This window comes from Neomonachus schauinslandi, chromosome 3, assembly GCF_002201575.2.
Source record: "Neomonachus schauinslandi chromosome 3, ASM220157v2, whole genome shotgun sequence".
NCBI classification, from domain to species: domain Eukaryota; kingdom Metazoa; phylum Chordata; class Mammalia; order Carnivora; family Phocidae; genus Neomonachus; species Neomonachus schauinslandi.
Genome location: NC_058405.1, coordinates 139,498,615 through 139,521,481, shown reverse-complemented (window position 1 = coordinate 139,521,481; position 22,867 = coordinate 139,498,615). Strand labels below are relative to the sequence as shown.

Below are 22,867 nucleotides of genomic sequence, written 5' to 3'. Positions count from 1 at the left end.
TGACGTTAAGAAAGAGGTTTGTTCATTTTGCTGTGTTTTCTCTGTGCCTCATGAAAATATTCTGTTTTGCGTTTGTTTTTCAGATCTGTCTCTCCACGTTCAGTGAGTAGATCTCCTATACGCACGTCTCCTGCACGGATGTCCCCTGCACGGATGTCCCCTGCACGGATGTCCCCTGGACGTAGGCTGGAGGAAACAGATGAGTCACAACTTGAGAGACTGTATAAGCCAGTCTTTGTGTTAAAGCCTGCTTCTTTCAAATGTTTGGAAGGGCAAACGGCCAGGTTTGACTTAAAGGTCGTTGGTAGACCTATGCCAGAGACCTTCTGGTTTCATGATGGTAAGTATGATAAGTTTTTACTTACAAGTCATTAAACACAAAATTAAGTTTATATGTGTGTACAACACTTTAAAAACACTTATTTTTAATGTATGTTTTCCTTTTTACTTAATTTTTTACAGGCCAGCAAATTGTCAATGATTATACCCATAAAGTAGTCGTTAAAGAGGATGGTACCCAATCACTGATTATTGTCCCTGCAATGCCCAGTGATTCTGGGGAATGGACTGTCGTAGCCCAAAACAGGGCAGGCAAATCTTCGATTTCAGTGATTTTAACTGTGGAAGGTATTTGCTCTTAAAAAAGAAACTACCTTATCATTTGGGCTATAGACAGGTATTTCAGTCCTACTCACTCTAAATCATGACCTTTCTCTTCCAGCTGTGGAACATCAGGTAAAACCAGTGTTCGTAGAAAAACTAAGAAATGTCAATATAAAGGAAGGTTCTCGACTTGAAATGAAAGTCAGAGCTACGGGTAATCCTAACCCTGATATTGTATGGCTGAAAAACAGTGACATCATTGTACCTCATAAATATCCAAAAATCAGGTAAGTTTGCTTGAAAATAATATAACTAAGCTCATTACACAAATCCAATAACCAAGGAAGCAATAACTACTTCTGTATTGATTTTTTTTTTCACTTTTTATAGAATTGAAGGAACCAAGGGAGAAGCTGCCCTTAAAATTGATTCCACTGTCAGCCAGGATTCTGCCTGGTATACTGCAACTGCTATTAATAAGGCTGGCCGAGACACTACAAGGTGCAAAGTGAATGTTGAAGTTGAGTTTGCAGAGCCTGAACCAGAGAGAAAATTAATCATCCCACGAGGGACGTATAGAGCAAAGGAGATTGCAGCCCCAGAACTGGAGCCCCTCCATCTGCGATACGGTCAAGAGCAATGGGAAGAGGGTGATCTCTATGATAAAGAGAAACAACAGAAACCATTTTTCAAGAAAAAACTCACTTCCTTAAGACTCAAGCGCTTTGGGCCTGCCCACTTTGAGTGTAGGCTAACACCAATTGGTGACCCAACGATGGTGGTGGAATGGCTCCATGATGGAAAGCCACTTGAAGCAGCCAACAGGCTCCGTATGATCAATGAGTTTGGGTATTGCAGCCTTGATTATGGTGTTGCATATTCCAGAGACAGTGGCATCATTACTTGCAGAGCTACTAACAAATATGGAACAGATCACACATCTGCCACGCTTATTGTTAAAGATGAAAAAAGTCTTGTGGAAGAATCTCAGTTGCCTGAGGGGAGGAAAGGCTTACAGAGAATTGAAGAATTAGAGAGGATGGCTCACGAAGGTGCACTCACAGGTGTAACAACAGATCAAAAAGAGAAGCAAAAGCCAGACATTGTCTTGTACCCAGAGCCAGTAAGAGTACTTGAAGGGGAGACTGCTAGATTCCGTTGCCGAGTGACAGGTTACCCTCAACCCAAAGTCAACTGGTACCTCAATGGACAGCTGATCCGCAAAAGCAAAAGGTTCAGAGTTCGCTATGATGGCATTCATTATTTGGACATTGTGGACTGCAAATCATATGATACAGGGGAAGTCAAGGTCACTGCAGAAAATCCCGAAGGTGTGATAGAGCATAAAGTGAAACTTGAGATCCAACAGAGGGAAGATTTTAGGTCTGTTCTCAGGCGAGCCCCTGAACCAAAGCCCGAGTTTCACATACATGAACCTGGAAGACTTCAGTTTGAAGTGCAAAAAGTAGATAGACCTGTTGATACCACTGAAGCCAAGGAAGTTGTGAAGTTGAAAAGGGCTGAAAGAATTACCCATGAAAAAGTATCTGAAGAATCCGAAGAGCTGCGCAGTAAATTCAAGCGCAGAACTGAGGAGGGATATTACGAAGCCATTACTGCTGTGGAGCTCAAGTCTCGTAAGAAGGATGAATCCTATGAAGAGCTCCTGAGGAAGACAAAAGATGAGCTACTCCACTGGACCAAAGAATTAACTGAAGAGGAGAAGAAAGCCCTTGCTGAAGAAGGCAAGATCACTATTCCAACGTTTAAACCTGATAAAATTGAACTGAGTCCTAGTATGGAGGCTCCTAAAATCTTTGAAAGAATCCAAAGCCAAACAGTGGGCCAAGGATCTGATGCACACTTCCGGGTCAGAGTAGTGGGAAAACCAGATCCTGAATGTGAATGGTACAAAAATGGTGTAAAGATCGAACGCTCTGACCGAATTTACTGGTATTGGCCCGAAGACAATGTTTGTGAACTGGTCATAAGAGATGTGACTCCCGAGGACTCTGCCAGCATCATGGTGAAAGCCATCAACATAGCTGGGGAAACCTCAAGCCATGCATTCTTACTTGTCCAAGGTAATTTGAATGACTTTGGTTTGATGGATCTGTCTCTGTTTATCCGTGAATATCCATTAGTGTATTTATTTTCTTTTCCCGTTATTCAAATTGTGAATTTAATTTAATATAATGTCTTTTTCTCCCCCCACCCCCTTTCCTTGTAGCCAAGCAATCGATCATTTTCACACAGGAATTACAAGATGTTGTTGCTAAGGAAAAAGACACCATGGCAACCTTTGAATGTGAAACTTCAGAGCCATTTGTCAAAGTGAAGTGGTATAAAGATGGTGTGGAGGTTCATTCGGGAGATAAATATAGGATGCACTCTGACAGAAAGGTTCACTTCCTCTCCATCCTGACAATTGACACATCCGATGCTGAAGACTACAGCTGTGTACTCGTGGAAGATGAAAATGTAAAAACAACAGCGCAACTTATTGTCGAAGGTAGTAAATAATAATTTCACTATTTAAGTTCTAAAGTCACCCTTAGTATATGATAAAATTAGCTTTGCAGTTTTCCTTTCATAAGAGGAATTATTTAGGAATTGGATATAAGCTCCAGAGCAAGGTTCCTGAATTTATACCAATAATTAAGAATATTGACAATTTGGATTTTTAAAAGTCAAGGTTATTTTGATGTTTTTAAAATTTTATATTGAAATAAAATTCTGTGCTTTAAAAAATGATTTAGGGGCACCTGGGTGGCTCAGTCGGTTAAGCGTCTGCCTTCGGCTCAGGTCAGGATCCCAGGGTCTTAGGATCAAGCCCGCATCAGGCTCCCTGCTCAATGGCGAGCCTGCTTCTCCCTCTCCCTTTGCCCCTCACCCCACACTCATGCCCTCTCTCTCTTTCTCTCAAATAATTGAATAAAATCTTTAAAATAAATAAATAATTTAAATATCCAAGTAAGCTCTTTTTATTAAAAATGTATTTCTCAGTCCATCAGCAGGTAGATATTAAGAATATTCCTGATAGCATGGGGGACTTAAGAGATTTACAAGGAACTTTTTCTACCCTAGGTCTAGATATGTAACTCTCGAGAGAAATTAACTTCTTTTTATCTTATGCCTCAGGTGCAGTTGTTGAATTTATGAAAGAACTTCAGGACATAGAAGTTCCAGAATCATTTTCAGGAGAGTTAGAGTGCATTATATCCCCAGAAAATATAGAAGGCAAATGGTATCATAATGGTGTGGAGCTAAAATCCAATGGAAAATACACAATTACATCTCGCCGTGGACGTCAGAACCTCACAGTTAAGGATGTGACCAAAGAGGACCAGGGAGAATACAGCTTTGTTGTCGATGGGAAAAAGACAACCTGTAAACTAAAGATGAAACGTAAGTCTGCCTGTTCCTTTTGGCCTGCATTGAATATCATCATGGCTTAGTGATAAAGAAATGATCATAGCATTCTTTTTTCTCCCCATATTTCACAGCCCGCCCCATTGCTATCCTACAAGGACTTAGTGATCAAAAAGTCTGTGAAGGTGACATTGTCCAGCTTGAAGTGAAGGTCTCCTTGGAGAATGTGGAAGGTGTCTGGATGAAAGATGGCCAAGAAGTGCAGCCCAGTGACAGAGTTCATATTGTGATAGACAAACAGTCCCATATGCTGCTCATTGAAGACATGACTAAGGAGGATGCTGGAAATTACTCCTTCACCATTCCATCCCTTGGACTGTCAACCAGTGGGCATGTCTCTGTCTACAGTGAGTGCAACTTACATGTTTTTATGTGTACATTGTTAAGTGAGGTAAGGAACTTTAATAAGCAGGCATTTAAAACAAAATTCACATTCATAAATCTTTAATTGTGTGTGTGTGGTTTTGCAGGTGTTGATGTAATAACTCCTTTGAAGGATGTTAATGTCCTTGAGGGTACCAAGGCTGTGCTCGAATGTAAGGTCTCAGTCCCTGATGTGACTTCTGTTAAATGGTACTTAAATGATGAACAAATCAAGCCTGATGATCGCGTACAAGCCATTGTCAAAGGCACGAAGCAACGACTAGTGATTAACCGGACCCACGCTTCAGATGAGGGACCTTACAAGTTGATGGTTGGCAGGGTTGAAACCAGCTGTGATCTCTCTGTGGAAAGTAAGGATTCTTCCGTTTCACTTATCAGTGTCTTAAGCCTTCTATTTTCCCAGTGTAATATTAACCAAGTGATTATTTTTTCCCCCAGGAATTAAAATTATCAGAGGTCTTCGTGACCTTACCTGTACAGAAACCCAAAATGTGGTCTTAGAAGTTGAGCTGTCCCACTCAGGAATTGATGTTTTGTGGAATTTTAAGGACAAGGAAATCAAACCCAGTTCTAAATATAAAATTGAAGCTCATGGAAAAATATATAAGTTGACAGTTCTAAATATGATGAAAGATGATGAAGGAGAATACACATTTTTTGCTGGAGAAAATATGACATCTGGAAAACTTACTGTGGCGGGTTGGTACATTTATCATTTAATATAAGTTCTTATGTGGGGCAGTTGTTTTAATTTAAGAAATTGTGGCCCATTTCCTTCCAAATTCTCATCAGTTTTCACTTACGTGCCTCTGCGTATGCTGTTCTCGAAGCCAGTAGTTCCCTCAACGCTGTCCCCACCATGTTCTCCTAGGCAGACTTACCTCAAATGCCATCTTCTTGTGAAGCCTTCCTTAATCTTCCCATCTGTGTAAGATCTTACTCCTCCAACCTCAGGATTATTTATGTGTGTCTCTTCCATGGCCCTTATCACATACTTGTATTATTGCCCATTTCTTCTTCTCACACCACAGTATAAGCTCCCCAAATCTAGAATTGCTTCTTTCTCATCAGTGTTCTCCAACATATTGCACATGATAGATGATCAATAAATATTTGTTGAACTGAGCTTTATTTAAACTTTCCTACTCTAAAGGTGTATTTCTTTTTTAATCACTCTTGTTTCTTTAACTTTTGTTTCCTTTGTTCCCTTCATATTTGTTTTATGAACCCAATGAATATTTTAAATTGTAAGTCAGTGTATCTGTGTACCTCTTTCTTAAGACATGAAGTAGACCATTCTCATTCAGCAGAAATCCCTTGCTTCAAAATGAAAAACCAAAAGCAGAAATCAACTATCAAGAAAAAACTAGAAGTCATCATTAATTTGTTTGGTTCATTATAATTTAATTATTGAGGAGTTGAGATATGACATTGGGATTAAATTGTAAAGTCCATGTGGGTATTGTGTGTCCCACCACTTTATGTGAAAGTTTCAAGGCTTATACTTTATTACATTATAATATTTCCTCAGATATTCGACCATGGAAAAAACTTCTGAAACAAAATTTTAGACCCTGCACTTTGACATGTCTAATATAAATTGCATGTTTTTCAATGTGTGCAAACAAGGAAAAGCTATGAGCCATTATGTGATTCCACTCAGCATTTTTTAAGGACCTACCATAGGCAAGACACTGCTAGAAACACAGGACACAAAAAGGAATAAGGCATAATATTTTTTTCTTGAAGAATTCACCATTTAGAGAGGGACAGATACATTAGCAACTAACTTGCTGAAGGAGTAATTTTTTCTGCCAGTGGATAAGGGCCATGGAAGCAATAGGGGGAAGCTTCATAAAAGAGATGACATATGTCAAAACAGTGATTTTTGGGGTGCCTGGGTGGCTCAGTCGAGCAGCCGACTCTTGATTTTAGCTCAGGTCATGATCTCAGGGTCTTGGGATCAAGCCCTGTATCAGGCCCCGGGCTAAGGGAGGAGTCTGCTTAAGGATTTCTTTCCCTCTCCCTCTGCCTCTACCCTGGCTCATGTGCACGCACGCTCTCTCTCTCTCTCGTCTCTCTCAAATAAATAAATAAATAAATATTTTTTAAGAAAAATAGTGATTTTTAGTATATAAGAATCTCTAATCTTATAGAAATATTGATGGCTGAACATTTTGCTTAGCACATCTTTTCCCAATCAAATATTAAACATATTTGCAGCAAACAATCCTTAGAAAATTTAAGTAGAATACTTTTGAAGGAGAAATTGAGTTAGAGGCCATCCAGGTGGTATTGTTCTCAAAATTCTATATTAACAGTTGCTTTCCCTTTGCAAAGCCTTCCTGGTTCCAGTATTTTTCCTGGTTATCAGTCATTCATACTAGAATAGGGATTTCTGCAATATATTCTCAATATGGGTAAAGATAATTGTATTAGACATTTCGTGATATTCAAAATCATATTTTAAAACTTAGTATTTTGTATTTAATTGTTCTAAGAATTCTTTTTTGTATAATTATTTTTTAAAGGACTCACACTTATACTTCTCTTGTTCCAAAGGGGGGGCCATCTCCAAGCCACTCACCGATCAGACTGTGGCTGAATCGCAGGAAGCTGTGTTTGAATGTGAAGTTGCCAACCCAGATTCCGAAGGCAAATGGCTGAAGGATGGCAAACACCTACCACTGAGTAACAACATCAGGAGTGAATCTGATGGCCACAAAAGGAGACTTATCATCACTGCCACCAAGTTAGATGACATTGGAGAATACACATACAAGGTGGCCACCTCTAAAACATCTGCCAAACTCAAAGTTGAAGGTTAGTGATATAATAACACGTTTATCCTTTTCACATCATATTACATTCTTGATAGTTATCAGTTTAAAAGTCAATGGTATAACCATTCTGAATCCATAAATCTTGATTTCACAAAATCATTATATACTCTCTAAACTTTCTGAGCCACATACCACAAAGGCAAAAAAGTCATGGTGCAGTGTACATTTCAAACTGGATCCCAGGTTTTCCTAAATAATCTCAAGGTGTCTTTTAAAATAGAGGTGCTGCATAACTGCAACATTTTTGATAACCATTCTTTTGCAAGATGACCAGGTAATGATCTTATTTCAGGACTTCTTTTACTTAATGATACCATTTTTATTTCCTAAACCAATCATAAATCTGTCTTCAGCTGTCAAAATTAAGAAGACTCTGAAGAACCTCACAGTCACAGAGACGCAGGATGCTGTTTTCACTGTTGAGCTTACTCACCCTAATGTAAAAGGCGTCCAGTGGATCAAAAATGGGGTTGTGCTGCGCTCCAGTGACAAGTACGACATCTCAGTCAAAGGAACAGTTTACACTCTGAGGATTAAAAACTGTGCTGTTGTGGATGAATCTGTATATGGCTTCAAGCTTGGAAAGCTAGGAGCCAGTGCCAGACTGCATGTAGAGAGTAAGTTGATTTAGAAACATTTTACAAGTAGCCAATGTATGGTTACCACTAAGTTAACCATATCATTGAATTGCTTCAACTTTCCTTGTTAGCTGTCAAGATCATTAAAAAGCCAAAAGATGTGACCGCCTTGGAAAACGCCACCGTTGCCTTTGAAGTTAGTGTTTCCCATGACACCGTTCCAGTAAAATGGTTCCACAAGAATGTGGAGATTAAGCCAAGTGACAAGCACAGACTGGTCTCAGAAAGAAAGGTCCACAAACTGATGCTGCAGCATATTTCCCCCTCGGATGCTGGGGAATATACAGCTGTGGTGGGGCAACTGGAATGCAAAGCGAAACTTTTCGTGGAGAGTAAGTATTAGACAGCCCCCTATGGCATTTCCCTAGATGATCCCTATGTGCTCATTGGTTGGTTGGTTGGTTGGTTTCATCCATTTTTTTTTTTATATATATATTAACTGAAGTGCTTTTTTGATTTTCCCAAGCATTACATATTACAAAAACTATGAAAAATATTGAGGTACCTGAGACCAAAACTGCCTCCTTTGAGTGTGAGGTGTCCCACTTCAATGTCCCTTCCATGTGGCTGAAGAATGGCGTGGAGATTGAGATGAGTGAAAAGTTCAAGATAGTCATGCAGGGGAAACTCCACCAGCTGATCATCATGAACACCAGCACAGAGGACTCAGCAGAATACACATTTGTCTGTGGCAATGACCAAGTCAGTGCCACCCTGAAAGTGACCCGTAAGTAAACAAACAAACAAATTATATAAAATACTTGGTAAACTCATTGTTATTCCATATCCTACACTTTTCCTTCCTGGCCAGTTAATCCAGTCCAAAAATCCTTGATTGAAACATCTACTGTGTGTTCACCCTGAGATAGGCCCTAGCATCTCCACCAGGACAAAATGTTCTGATTAGAGTAGCCTTGAAAGGTTGCCTATAAAGATGCTCTGGTATCTGTCGCTAGCTCTTTCTGTTCCTCGGGCTCTTGGTATTGTCCTGTAGAGGGGTACCTGGAAGATATCGTAGCTCATATCCCTGAACTATAATCATCTTAACAGACATACCAAACACATTCCTAGTTTTCACTCTGCTTGTTATGACTCACATCATACTGACACAAAGTCTCCTTGGGTGTGTTTCCTCCCCTCCTTTGCAGCAATCATGATTACATCCATGCTGAAGGACATCAATGCTGAAGAAAAAGACACCATTACCTTTGAGGTAACGGTGAACTATGAAGGCATCTCTTACAAATGGTTAAAGAATGGTGTGGAAATCAAGTCAACTGACAGGTGCCAGATGAGAACCAAAAAGCTCACGCACTCACTGAACATCAGGAACGTTCACTTCGGGGATGCAGCTGAGTACACCTTTGTGGCTGGAAAAGCTACATCAACAGCCACCCTTTATGTGGAAGGTATGGTGTCATAAAACTAAATGTCAAACATACCATATAAAATATTAATCAGTGCATTAATTAATGAAGCGTGCCATGTGAGTTATGTCTTAAAGCTGTTAGAAAGGTTCATTTTTGTACATACTATTTTCCAGCTCGCCATATAGAATTTCGGAAACACATTAAGGACATTAAGGTTCTTGAGAAGAAGCGAGCCATGTTTGAATGTGAAGTTTCTGAACCTGACATCACCGTTCAGTGGATGAAAGATGGCCAAGAGCTGCCGACTGTGGATAGGTCAGTTGTGTTGCTTGGCCACATTCCAGTAATTCCCAGTTTGTTTTGAGTCACCATTCATTAAACTTCAATTTCCATGTCATCCATAGAATAAAGATACAGAAAGAGAAATACATCCACCGCCTCCTGATCCCCTCCACCCGGATGTCTGATGCAGGGCAATATGCAGTGGTGGCAGGTGGCAACATATCCACCGCTAACCTCTACGTAGAGGGCAGAGATGTCCGCATCCGAAGTCTCAAAAGGGAGGTTCAGGTATTGTCTCCGTGCTGAACTGGGGGAGACATCATAAGAGCTCATAATCCATAGTTTTTTAACCTTAACATCTTCTAACCACAGTCTTCTAAAGAATGAAAACAGCTGATCCCCGCTGGCTTAGACTCTTAATCTGACATCAGTTTAGTCACAGTTTTCCCTCACTTAGGGAAATAGAGTATCCTTAGCGGCTGTCTAGATACTTTAATTAAAGCAGCTGTAGAAACTTCGTTGTCTCATAAATGGCCACCTGCCAAGCAGCACAAACCAGGAAAGAGCTAAAATTTACGTGGTGGTGCTTACACAGCAACTAGAACTCGGGGAAGGTAGAACAAGGTGGCATTTTGTCAGATGGCTTCTATTACGGAGAGGCAGGGATGTAGGGACTTGGCAGGGAACACTTCTTCTGAGGTCCAGGAGGTAGACCAGTTTGAGCAAAGCTGGATTCCTAGCAAGGGCACTAAGCCAGATGCCTTTGCTCTCTACCACATGTGCAGAGCTTGTTCTCACGAGTGCCTGTCTTCCCAAATGGCAGAGTGGAGAGAATGTGTTAGGAGAAATATCATTTGAATTCAGATTTATCATATTGCTCATCTGAGGAGAACCAGGCATGACAGGCCTTAGGCCATAGTGAAAAAGCCTTCAGGGAGGACACAGATGACCTGAATATGTCTTCTGTCCTTCACTGTCCAATTCTGAACCTTGATTTCCTCACTTTTAAAAATGAGGCTAATACTTTCTACCTACCCCCAGGAGGTTCTTGTTCATACCATGTGAAATCAAATGAAATAGTAGAAGAGCTTTGTCAAATGAAAAGCTCACAGATATAAGGTGTTTTTTATTTCTGTTGTGATTAGTTGAAAAGCAAACATTTAAGGATTCAAGTCATGGTCTCTTTGGGGCGGCGTTTCTCCTCAGTACAGGTGTAAGCAGGATTCTCTACAGAAGTTAGGGCACCATTTGTCTAAGGATATGCAGGACAAATTAGAATGCGCTTCACCCAGTCAACTTTTTATGTCAGAATGTATAGGTTTGGCATGCTCTTGAAATGCGCAGTTTTAGAAACAGGTTAAAACCGAAAGGAAAGCAGGATTTCAGTTCTCTTCTTATGTTGCTCCATCAAAAGGTTATTGAGAAACAACGTGCTGTCGTTGAGTTTGAGGTCAACGAGGACGATGTTGATGCCCACTGGTATAAAGATGGCATTGAAATCAACTTCCAAATTCAAGAACGACACCAGTATGTGGTGGAGAGAAGAATCCACCGGATGTTTATCTCTGAGACCAGGCATAGCGATGCTGGTGAATACACCTTTGTGGCAGGAAGGAACAGGAGTTCTGTTACTCTCTATGTCAATGGTAGGTAGAGATATCAACATATTTTGTGGACCCATCTGGAATAATCCTCCCCTTTAAGTTCCTAAAGTGCTGATAGTTCCTGGGCAATTTCTAAAGAAGCCACGCTACTTGTATGTTTGCAGCTACGTTTATTTTCCAATTATACCTGTGGTAAAGGGACAGCAGCTATTAAAAAGACTGTAAAGATGTCATTTCCAGAAGGTGCCTAATGGCTAGATCCTCATTTAGTTGGTCAACACTATTGAATATCCACTGTATGTCAATAATAATAGACCCTCAGTGGATTTCTAGATACAGCATTCAGCTGGTCGAGTTTTCTGCACTTGGCATCAACTGCTTAAGAGCTAGTCGTGCTACCAAGCCCCAGGGGCACTTCCAGCCTCTAGTGTGGAGTGCCTGGGAAAATCCAGAAGTCCTCTTTGAGACCCCAGAGGGCCTAGAGAGCCACAGGCGATGTGGAGTTTTCTTGGCCCAAACCCTGGGACCAGATGCTCTTATTCCACATGCTACGGAGTCCTCAGAGGAGTGCCATGAAACCGCCCACTTTCCTCATTAGAAAGCTTAGAGCTGAATTTGAGGCTGCCCTAGAAATGAGACTAACCTAAATACCCAGAGAAGAAGGACTGTCCCTCCCTATTTTAATCTTGAGCCTCCTCTGAACAAATACCCCAGAAGCAGATGAAAGAACACTAGGAATAACCTTGGTTAATAAAAATGAGCCATTTTGGCAACATTCCCTTAGTCCCTAGAAGACCAAAGCATCATGGTATCCAGTTCTTATTATTTCTAGATTAGTGTTGGAGAGACTGAGGCACAGACAAGCAAAGGTCAGAAAACCAGCCTCACAGAAGTCCTTTCCCCCTATTTCTGTGTTCCCCGAACTACCCAGTTCCCCTCAGTCATCACAACACTGAGAAGATGCTTTAATTAGCACAGCAGGAAAGTGAGGTTTTTCATAAGTCTACCTAATTGCCTTTAAGTAGATCTGGAATAACATTTATTCCTTTTTTTCATACTTAGTGATTGTATTTCATTGGCACTTATATATAAAGAAATGACTATGACATATACACAAATACTTTCAAAACAAACCTAAAGGTGATGAACCACCTGGCCACAGGGTTTGCCCAAGTGATACAAAACAGGCAGTGTGTGGCAGCTATTCTGGCATTCTTTAGGGTACCGGCCATTGCTACACGCCCGCAAGACCCCAACAAGGAAAGGGGTGATCACATCATGTTGATAAGCTCAACACTCTCAGCAACAACCCCCGACCGAGCCTCAAATATCAGAAGTATCTTTCTAAAGTTATTCTCTCTATCTGAGGACGAAATTCCAGATGTTCTCCTATTCTGAGGCAAGTTCAGCTATCACAGTTCCGAAGTCTGGCTTCTGGATGTGTTACCACTGGCTACAAATTAACGTAGGCTTCCACGTGTTCTCCGGTGTTTTCACACTTTTTCACAAGCTCTTGGTTCTCATTCACTCCCAGCCCCAGAACCGCCGCAGATCCTGCAGGAGTTGCAGCCTGTTACTGTGCAGTCTGGCAAGCCTGCTCGCTTCTGCGCTGTGATATCCGGCAGACCGCAGCCCAAAATTGCCTGGTACAAGGAGGAGCAGCTGCTCTCCACTGGCTTCAAGTGCAAATTTCTTCACGATGGGCAAGAGTACACGCTTCTGCTCATCGAAGCCTTCCCAGAGGACGCAGCTGTTTACACCTGTGAAGCCAGGAACGACTATGGAGTTGCCACAACCTCGGCTTCGCTCTCAGTGGAAGGTAGAAATGCCTTGTTACTTCTCAGCTTAAAACAAAACCTAAGAAACCTGCTTTTGCGTTCTCCGACTGCACTGATAAATATAATGTGGAGCTCATAAAAGTAGATTGCTACCCAGCTTTTAGAAAGATAATTAAGATAAATCAGCACATTCCATTCTGTGCAGTCTGTAAGTGATTTAATCATGACCGATCTTGTGGTCCCTTCCTTTAGTTCCAGAAGTTGTGTCTCCAGATCAGGAGATGCCCATTTATCCTCCTGCCGTCATCACCCCACTTCAGGACACTGTCACTTCTGAGGGACAGCCAGCCCGTTTTCAGTGCAGAGTGTCTGGAACAGGTAGGTTTGTGAGCAAAGGTATCATTGTTAATATTTACAAAGAATGATCTGAGGCAAGGTTTCTCACCTTTTCCTCCATCACAAATATCTCTTGTGCATAATTTGACTTTTAATGGGAATCTTGCAGAAGACTTACTTGAATTACTGAATAAAGGAATAGACCATGTTTTCCACTACTGGAGGGTACACCTAAAGATGGTTAAGGTGGTAAATTTCATATTATGTGGGTTGTTTTTTTTTTTTTAACCACAATAAAAAAAAAAAACTTGATCGGTGTTTTCCGACGTTCAGAAGATGTCATGTTCCCTTAGATAACTTTTGTTATCTCTTGAAAAAAAAATACAACAAAAACTACAATTATTATTATATTAATTATAATAGTATCTACATATATTTCAAAAGAAGAGTCTGTTTATATGTAAGACATTATTCAGTCTATAGACAGTGCTTGTGTGGAAAGGTATATTCCTTTGGAAGGCAGTAGCCTGTAACATCAAAAGTAGGGTCATTATAATCAGAGGTTGGATTTGAATCTTGGCTTCACTGCGTGACCTTAGGCAAGTAAGAGATTTCTCTGGTTCTCTGTGCTTCATGAGTAAAGTTAAGGATAGTATTGCGTTTAATCTTAGAATGTATGTTTCATGAGGGCGGGGACTCTGTCTTAGTACCTAGAACCTCATGCCTAAAAAGGCAGTAGCTACTGGAAAGTACCATCCTTGGCAGCAAGGGTGTATCCTTGTCCTAGAATAGCTTCGTAGATAGTATATACTCAATAAGTAATTGCTAATTGGACAGAAGAATGATTGTCAAATGACTAATATGAGTCAGGATCTTGTCAGATCACACACACCAGCGCCTAGCACAGTGTTCATCATGCAGTAAGCCCCAGTCAGTCAGCTCTTATACTCTTTAATAAGGGCACGCTTCCCAGATATTCTCTCCCCCACCAACATCAGGAGTCCAGTCTTAGTAGAATGAGACAAAATGTTTGCAGCCATTTCAAGCCAATTATGATTGTAAATTTACCTCAGATAGGGTAAATCAACTTTATCCCAAATGAAAGTCACTCTCTCATTTGCATGGCCTTTTTGTACGACCACCAAAGGGAAATTCTTAGAGCTTGGGCTTCTCACAGCATTCCTAGTAAGTGTGGGTTTTTTTTTTTAAATTGTTATTATGCTTCTTCCATTAGTTTATGACTTAGTCTCTGCATTGCCATGAGCCATTTTCCTAAACAAGTTAGTATTTCAATTGGCTTTCTATGACTTGATGATTTCCTCCTCTGAGATAGAGATGTTGATCTAGAAACCAAATGAACCTATTTGATTTTTATGAGCATAATTAAAAGATATTATGTGTGTAAAGTACCTATAGGCATGGGTGGCAAGTGACTAGTGCTCAGTATACTAATTTTAGTATAGCCATAGAGGAGAATTATATAAACATAAAAGTCTGGTATTGGGTGACCAACATAGACAAACACCATAGACTTTGTGACTTCAAAGCACAGAGTTTGTTTGGGGCACCTGGGTGGCTCAGCCATTAGGCATCTGCCTTTGGCTCAGGTCATGGTCCCAGGGTCCTGGGATTGAGCCCCGCATCGGGCTCCCTGCTCGGCCAGAAGCCTGTTTCTCCCTCTCCCGCTCCCCCTGCTTGTGTTCCCTCTCTCTGTGTGTCTCTCTGTCAAATAAATAAATAAAATCTTTAAAAAAAAAAAAAAGGCACAGAGTTGGAGAAATGCTAAATATCAAGAAATAGGGACTGATTTGATAATATTCTGCTAACACAGTAAAGAAAAATGCATTTTAATATCAAATTCACTGAAGTCACACTAAATAATTTATCTTTTCATTGAATTTTTGGAGGAAATTTTTCAAATCAATATACATATAAATGATTGTCTTAAAACAGTAGTCTTTATATAGTGCTTTTTAGTTTATAAATATAGTAAAATGCCTTTTTAAAAGCTTACCAAAGTTTACCAAAACTTTCATGCCCCTGCAACTGAAAGTATTTATACAACTTCCTCTGACCAGGTACTACCCTAGCAGACTAAATTCAGCCCTGCCATCTACAAACTGGAAAAAAATTATGAGTCTTCAGAAACCCCAGTCACATGTTTTTGGAACTCAACATTCACTTAAGTGTGAAACTTGGTTGGCCTTGAGCAATGTGGTGGGGCTTTTATGAGAAAGTGTTGCCTGTGGAAGGTCTCTGGTGCCACCTACTGGTGGAAAAGCAATTTGGAAAAGTAGAATTTTAAAACTTGTACTAAAACTAGATTTTGCTAATGTTTATTCTACAGATAATCAGTGTTGTTTGGAGGCTTACTGAGCAACAGCTAGCTACATAAAATGATAAATAATTAGTCTAGCAATGATGGATGCCCATTGCTCTTTTAAGTATCTCTTCAGTTGTATTCTACCAATGTCAGTGTGCCTGCTATTGAAACATTATTACATTAGCTGCTAGAGCTGGGAGGACCTTGGTGGAGCTCAGGGTGTGGGCAAGGAGACGACTGCATGACCGCACGTGTACAACTAGATCGCAAGGTTGTAAGTGCTGTAACAGCCCATGTACTCAGTGCTGTTTGTTTGCAAGACAGAGAGAGAGGCATGGACTGGGCATCGAAGAATCAACAGAATCATTGAACACAACGGCATTCTAGGCAGAGAATGACATTTACAAGTCATAAAAGCCTGCAAGAGTACTTCATGTGCTGGAAATGAGAAGTGGCTTGAGTGTGGTTGGAAAGTGATGTAATAAGTCGAGGAGAAGACCAGAAAAGAAGGCAAGGGCCAGATCCTAAAGGGTTTGGTATTCTATGCTTAGGATTTTAGATTTTATCTCGTTTGCACTGAGGAGCCACTGAAGGATTTTTAAGCCTATGGGTAACATAATCAGGTTTGCTTTTCAGAAACAATACTGTGATAGTGAAAAGAGGAATGGACAGATGTAGGAGGTGAAACCCGGTAAGGATCAAGGGAGAGGCCATCCTGATAGGCTTGGAAAGTGCTGACAAGGCCCTCAGCTGGGGAAGTCAGGAGGAAGAAGGGTGTAGATTGTGGGAGAATTCAAGATGGTGGAATGAAAGGAACCGAGGGACCAAATACAATGGAGTGGTGGAATGGGGAGCAAGGAGAGTGGGGTGGCCTCACAGAAGCCAAAAGAGGTCAGTGACCAACACAGATAGTGGTAGCAGCGTCAGAAGCACCAAGTCCATTACTGAGAGAGGTCTCACCTTTTAGCTCATTTATTGTTGGCAGTGCATGCCTGTCCTAGGGCTTCATTCCATTCACCAAAGGAAGAAAGACTATGCTGAGAACCCCATAAAGGGGTGGACAAACTCTTCATCGTTCCATTTCCATTGAGGTATAACAGACAAACTAAATGGTTGTAGAATGATTGTTAAATTCCATGTGATGGTGTTATCTATTATATTACACGGCCCTGTCTTGGGGCAAATTATTAAAGGCACTGCTGATCCCTGGTGGGGGGGTGGGGGTGGGGGTGGCAGTTAAACAGTCTTGCTTTAATGACTGACTTGTGCCAGTGGTTTACAAAGCCCTTCCCATGTGTAAGTCATTTAATTCACACAATTTTTTTTTTTAAAGATTTTATTTATTTGACAGAGAGACACAGCGAGAGAGGGAACACAAGCAAGGGGAGTGGGAGAGGGAGAAGCAGGCTTCCGGCCAAGCAGGGAGCCTGACGCGGGGCTCGATCCCAGGACCCCGGGATCATGACCTGAGCCGAAGGCAGACGCTTAACGACTGAGCCACCCCGGTGCCCCAACACAATTCTTTTTTTTTTTTTTTGCAATGAAGAGCTCATGAATTATTATGCATCTCATTTTACAAATGAGAAGACTGGATCAGAGAGATTAAATGATGGGTCTAAGGTCACACAGCTGGGAAATTGTGATATCAGGGTTCCATTTTCTATTTTACCTTGCTGCCTAAGGAAGTGATTTGTGTCTTTAAAAGGAGAACCTGTAGTTAATAAGCAACTACCATCATGGGCAGGAGGGGAACCTTCCCAAACCAATATTTGTGCTAAAATGCAAACAAATGCTAGCAGAATGGGCTACTAGAGAATCCCCTTATGGATGGTATTGAGATAAGGAAGTGGTATAGTGATCACACTCCGAAAACAAGAAGTCTTTTAAAACTTGTGACTAAATTTAAATCCACTCTTGACTTATAGGGTGATTGTTTCAATGGAGGTATAATATTTTTTTTTCAAGTTCACTCCACCCTAAACTGTAACAACATAATATTATTTTATCTTTGCTTTTGGGGTTATTTTTTACCATTATAAGATGATTCAACTCTTTATGTGAAAAGAACTAGTTTTATTATTATTTATTATTACTGCCACTTTGATAAAAGCCAAATATATCTAAGATGCCCAAATTCCATGACTCTTTCAGTTTTAAACATTATTTTTTGCTATGCTAAGACCTTTCAATGCTTGTTCATTGGTAACAAAACTATAGAAATTTTTTCTTTGGCCTATGGGGTGTCTGTTTTAGACTTCTAGGAATGTTGATCTTCTCAGCTGTCTTTCTGATTGATTTTTCTGCCCCCCAGAAGCACAGATTTCCCTTACTTCCTGTCCCAGTAGGCGACCACAATCCTAGATCAAACCCATCACGATGACTGTTCGTTAGGATGATCTTTTTCTCAAGGTCACTGACTATATCAAAACCGTGCCCTGTTTCCACAACATGACCTGCAAGTGGTTAAAAAGAATATAACTAAAATTGTAAAATTTCAAACATTACAACCAGCCTATAAGCTGGATTTTTCTAGAATCATGTTTCTTTTTAAAGATGAAAAGAAATCTTGTAAGAGCAGATGTGGCATGCCCAAAAAGAGAAATATAATGTTATGAAGATAAATATGAAATGTAGTCACCAATATAATCAATATTGTGTTTGCAGGTAAAAGTATCCACCACTTTTTTGTGATTTAAATATCTTTTTTTTCCTTTTGTGATGCAGATCTGAAAGTGTCTTGGTACAGCAAAGACAAGAAAATCAAGCCATCTAGGTTCTTTAGAATGACTCAATTTGAAGACACTTACCAACTGGAAATTGCTGAAGCTTATCCAGAAGATGAAGGAACTTATACTTTTGTTGCTAATAATGCTATAGGTCAAGTATCAAGCACAGCCAACTTGAGACTGGCAGGTACAGTAAACAATCTTAAGAACCACATTTAAATATGGCTCTCTCACAGTGTCAGTAACAGTCACTAAAGATTCCATGTAAACCATTGTTGGCCCTGCCACTCTTTTAATGCAACTAATTGTTTCCATGTTATATGCTACATTCTCACTTTCCATTTATCCCATGTCATTATGAATCACAAACCATCATTTCTCATTTTGCCCTGCTTTGTCTTTATAATGTTTTGTTATGTATTGCTCTCCTCACCAGCTTTCATGCTTTCTGATCAGCATGTATCAGAATGGAGAGAAACATGCTAAAGAAATAGGTAGATTTGTTTTCTCATTTAGCTAGGATGAAAATTTTTTTTAAAATGCTGTAAGGTAAGCATTATTATCCCCCATTGTCTTGACACAATTCTGAATTCACAGAAGCTACAGAGGATGATTTCAGGTCTGTATACCAGCTAGGTGTATTCACCGTCATTCAAAGAATGCCTGAAGGTTGAGAGGCCCGGTCTTAAGATGGTTTAGCATTTCTGATACTTGGGGCTTTTAAACTGCCATCAGAAACACTTCCTTGATAGTGGAGGGCACTTTGTTTCAAAACAAGATCACAATATTTTTATACAGTCAGACTATTTTTGCTGAGCTATTTTAGTCTATGTATTATTAACTATGTACAAATACATACGGATTGAGGGCAACTTTGGTTTTTCCCTTAATTTTAAACACTTACTATAATAATCAGGTATTTTCTTAATAATCAATTTAAAATGACTTACAACGTAGAAAGTGTGATTTTACAACCAGAGGGGGAAAAAAATAAAAACAGAAAACAGGAATACCTAAACCGAACTGTGTACTTCTCTACTGCCTTCACGAACAATGCAGTGAACTTTCTTAGACTATTCATGCCTTGACTTGTTTGCCTGGAAAGTGGAAGTGAACATGTGTGACTTGGAACCAACCTACATTGACAAGACATTAGGATTGGACTGGATTCTAGTCCACCATTGAAATTTGCAACAGATCTGTAGACAACTCCAAATGAGTTCTGGTTTCAATTCAGGGTAAGACATTAAAGGTTGGCATGCTTCTTTTCAGGATTTAGCAAATTTGAAGAAGTTACATCAGACTCCCAGTGGCATGTCTCTTCATCAGTTTCATTTAAGAAGGAGTCCCTTGGCCAAAAGCCCATCTTCATCCAGCCTCTGTCAAGCCTCAGGGTGCACAGCGGGGAGACAGTCAGATTTCACGCAAGGGTTTCTGGCATTCCCAAGCCAGAAATCCAGTGGTTTCATAACCAGCAGCCAATTCTACCAACAAAAGATGTAGTTTTCCATTTTGAGGAGTGCACAGGCATGGCTTTAATGTTTATAGTTGATGCTTACTCAGAGCATGCTGGACAGTACTCTTGCAGAGCCTCCAATAGTGCTGGGGAAGCCTCTTGCGCAGCTGCACTCACAGTGACTCCAAAAGGTAAAGCTCATCTTGCTTTAAACACTTGGGTTTGCTTCATACCTCCTACTGCCACTGTTACTAATGAGGGTCTCTGCTGTTTGTCTCATTGCATAGTGTGGTCAGTCCATAATTTACTAATAAAGTAACACCCAGCAGGTCCTCTGAAGTTCTCAATTTTGGGTTAACCTATACGGTTTAAATCTCTTTGAAGTATATAATCTGTGCATTACATTAGTAAGTATTTTTTTAGGCCTCAATTAAACAGCGTTTCATCACTGGATCACTAATGATCCATTTGCCGTATATTGCTTATATAGTATGTGAAAGAAGGGGGACAAATGATATTCCCGGGGGGGGGGGGGGGGGAAGAAAGAGACAGAGAAAGAGAGACTGTGTCACTCTGGTTAGCTGCAGTGACAACAGAAGGAAGGACCCAGATACTCTATGGCATTCGCATGAGCCTTCCTCATCCATTCCTCACTGGATCACTGGGAATAAACGTTCTTTTGTGTGATGTGACATCCTAGAGCACACTGCATCTGGCATGCTGCTTCCAAGTGACAGTGATGTCTTTCATCTTCATCTTCCATGCTATTGTCTGTTACTAACCCAGCCAAGTGACAAAGCTTAGATCTTAATATTCTTTTCTTTTTCTTGTCACTTGATTATACAGTGCGAGCCCTAGCTAGGCAGAGTTCTGGGAAAGATGTAAGAAAGTCCACCAAGTCCCAGGCAGTGACAGATTCCTCTTTCACAAAGCAGGAGAGCAAAATATCCCAAAATGAAATTAAGTCATTTCAAGGATCATCCTATGAATATGAATCACAGGTTTTTGAAAGTATATCTCGAGGTTCCACCCACAGAGCTGCATCGGTTCAAAATGTAGAGTTGCGCCATACCGCGTCCCTTTCACAAAGTGCAGAGAACACTGAGTTCTCTGGGAACTGGGCCGAAGAGGCGGTGGGCGAGGCCCCACGGATTCTCCTGCCGCTTCAGGACCTCTCTGTAAAGTGCGGCGACACGGCTCAATTCCTCTGTGTTTTACAAGATGAATCTTCTGTTGATGTAACCTGGACTCATGAAGGCGTAAAGATAGAGGACTCTGAAAGACTAAAGCAGTCACAAAATGGAGATATTCAGTTTCTTATCATATGTAACGTTCAGCCGGTAGACCAAGGATTGTACAGCTGCGTTGTACACAATGACTATGGAGAGGAGACCACATCGGCAGTCCTAAACATAGAAGGTGCTTCTTTGGTTTTTACCTGTGACTTGCTTCGTTTCATCCTCATCGCTTTATGCAGCTTTTCGGCCACGCAGATCGAATCAGTGAATATGTTAATTAGCATATCCCTAACTTAGCCCTCTGTTGATAAAGGACTTCTGAAAGGCAGCCAGGTCATTGGCCAAACGTGTGACGAACATTTAACTTTCCAGTCTAGCTAGATTCAAGGAGGTTTAACTCTCAAATCTCATTTCAGAAAGTTATGGTTTATTTCATATGTGCTGCTTTTTCTAGTACTTACCAAATGAGCCAACTATGAAGTATACTGAAGAAGGTCAAAATGTTAGAGTTCCTCAAGTATTAATTATTTATTATTGTGCCTAATACTGTACCAAGTTTAAATTTAATTATTTTAATATGAGGAGGCTCAAAATTACTCATTTCTGCCCTTTGCTTGCAGATCTGGAAGTTCTAGATGCTTATTAAGGAAATATGAAAATAGCAAAATAGGGTTCTGTCTGGACCAAAATTAGGAGTCTGTAGATATTTCTCAATAGATGATATTGCTTTACAGTCTCAGATCCTCCTGGAATCATAGAATTATCTCATGGCAAGATTATTATTTTTGTTGTTATCGTGCTCGATTTGCCCCCATGTCTGGAAGGTCCCGAATAAATTTGTCTTGGAAGAGATAAGTTCTTCCTTTTATCCATGGACTTCCTCTTAGATACTAATGAAAGAGGAAAGTTATTCTTTAGGTGCTAGAATCCCATGCTGTATGTCGATGGGTAAAGGATCTTCACTGAGTCCCATGGAAGAAGTTCCAGCATCTTCAAGGGGTCCATGGAGACCTGTGACCTCAAGGTCTTTCCTGATCCATCCATACCATTTTTGAGATGTTAGAGATGAGCAGTTTATAGTACAGAGCTAGGTGACTGCCATCTTGGCTCTGAATTTTGAAATAGGTTCATACATCATTTAATATATCTGTAATCCTCACTCACCCACAGGAGTCTTTTTTTTTTTTCTTAATCTGACATTTTGTTCTGTAGCTATTTCTGATAATATTTTCATAGTCCTCAAAGGGAATATCTCAAGAACTGAGGTCTAGTTATGCAAATGAAATGGAAAATTCCACCATCCAGAGAGCTGACCCTCAATTTCACCAGAGCTGCTGGCTAGTGCAATAATCACACAGAGTGACTATTTATCTGGAGGTGATGTGGGTGACAACTGGGACGGGTTCTCCAGCTATATAATTGGGAGTTGGCTGTGTTGTGGAGGTAGGAGAAATGTAGGTCTTTCAACTTGCTTCCTAAGGAACCTAGGGCCACAGTACATGCTTGATCGTCATGTTGCCAGAGTGGATTTGAGCTGGACATTTTTGCCAAACGGTTTCCAGTTCACTCGGTTCTAACTGATTATATTATTAAAGTGTTCTTGGAACATGAGCATCTTTCTCTTGGAAAGTCCAGACTGCCTCTCTTATACTTAAGAATAAAGTTGAAAGATAAGCCACTTTTAAGTGTTTGAAGAATGAAGGATCAGGCACAGTTGTCTAATCATGGAACATAAGACCAGTCTTCATATGTTCCTCTTGTATTTTGGCCTTATAACTTTATTTAGGCTGCACAGTTATCCATGAAGATCATGTAGGAATATAAAACCCCATAAGTCTGTTTGAGTTCTGTGCA

The 22,867-nt window shown here is 40.4% G+C and overlaps 1 protein-coding gene across 1 annotated transcript in view; it reads left to right on the top strand.

Annotated features, from left to right (window-relative positions):
* Positions 1-22,867, top strand: part of TTN (titin) — a 269,090-nt gene that overhangs the window by 28,141 nt on the left and 218,082 nt on the right. Inside the window, 20 exon segments of the mRNA XM_044913684.1 lie at positions 84-340; positions 463-627; positions 722-890; positions 994-2,687; positions 2,834-3,115; positions 3,745-4,011; positions 4,110-4,382; positions 4,506-4,769; positions 4,858-5,118; positions 6,982-7,242; positions 7,616-7,879; positions 7,972-8,232; positions 8,367-8,627; positions 9,049-9,309; positions 9,444-9,585; positions 9,675-9,840; positions 10,967-11,198; positions 12,691-12,975; positions 13,187-13,312; positions 18,318-18,506. Of these exon segments, the coding sequence (XP_044769619.1) occupies positions 84-340; positions 463-627; positions 722-890; positions 994-2,687; positions 2,834-3,115; positions 3,745-4,011; positions 4,110-4,382; positions 4,506-4,769; positions 4,858-5,118; positions 6,982-7,242; positions 7,616-7,879; positions 7,972-8,232; positions 8,367-8,627; positions 9,049-9,309; positions 9,444-9,585; positions 9,675-9,840; positions 10,967-11,198; positions 12,691-12,975; positions 13,187-13,312; positions 18,318-18,506 (6,080 nt within the window).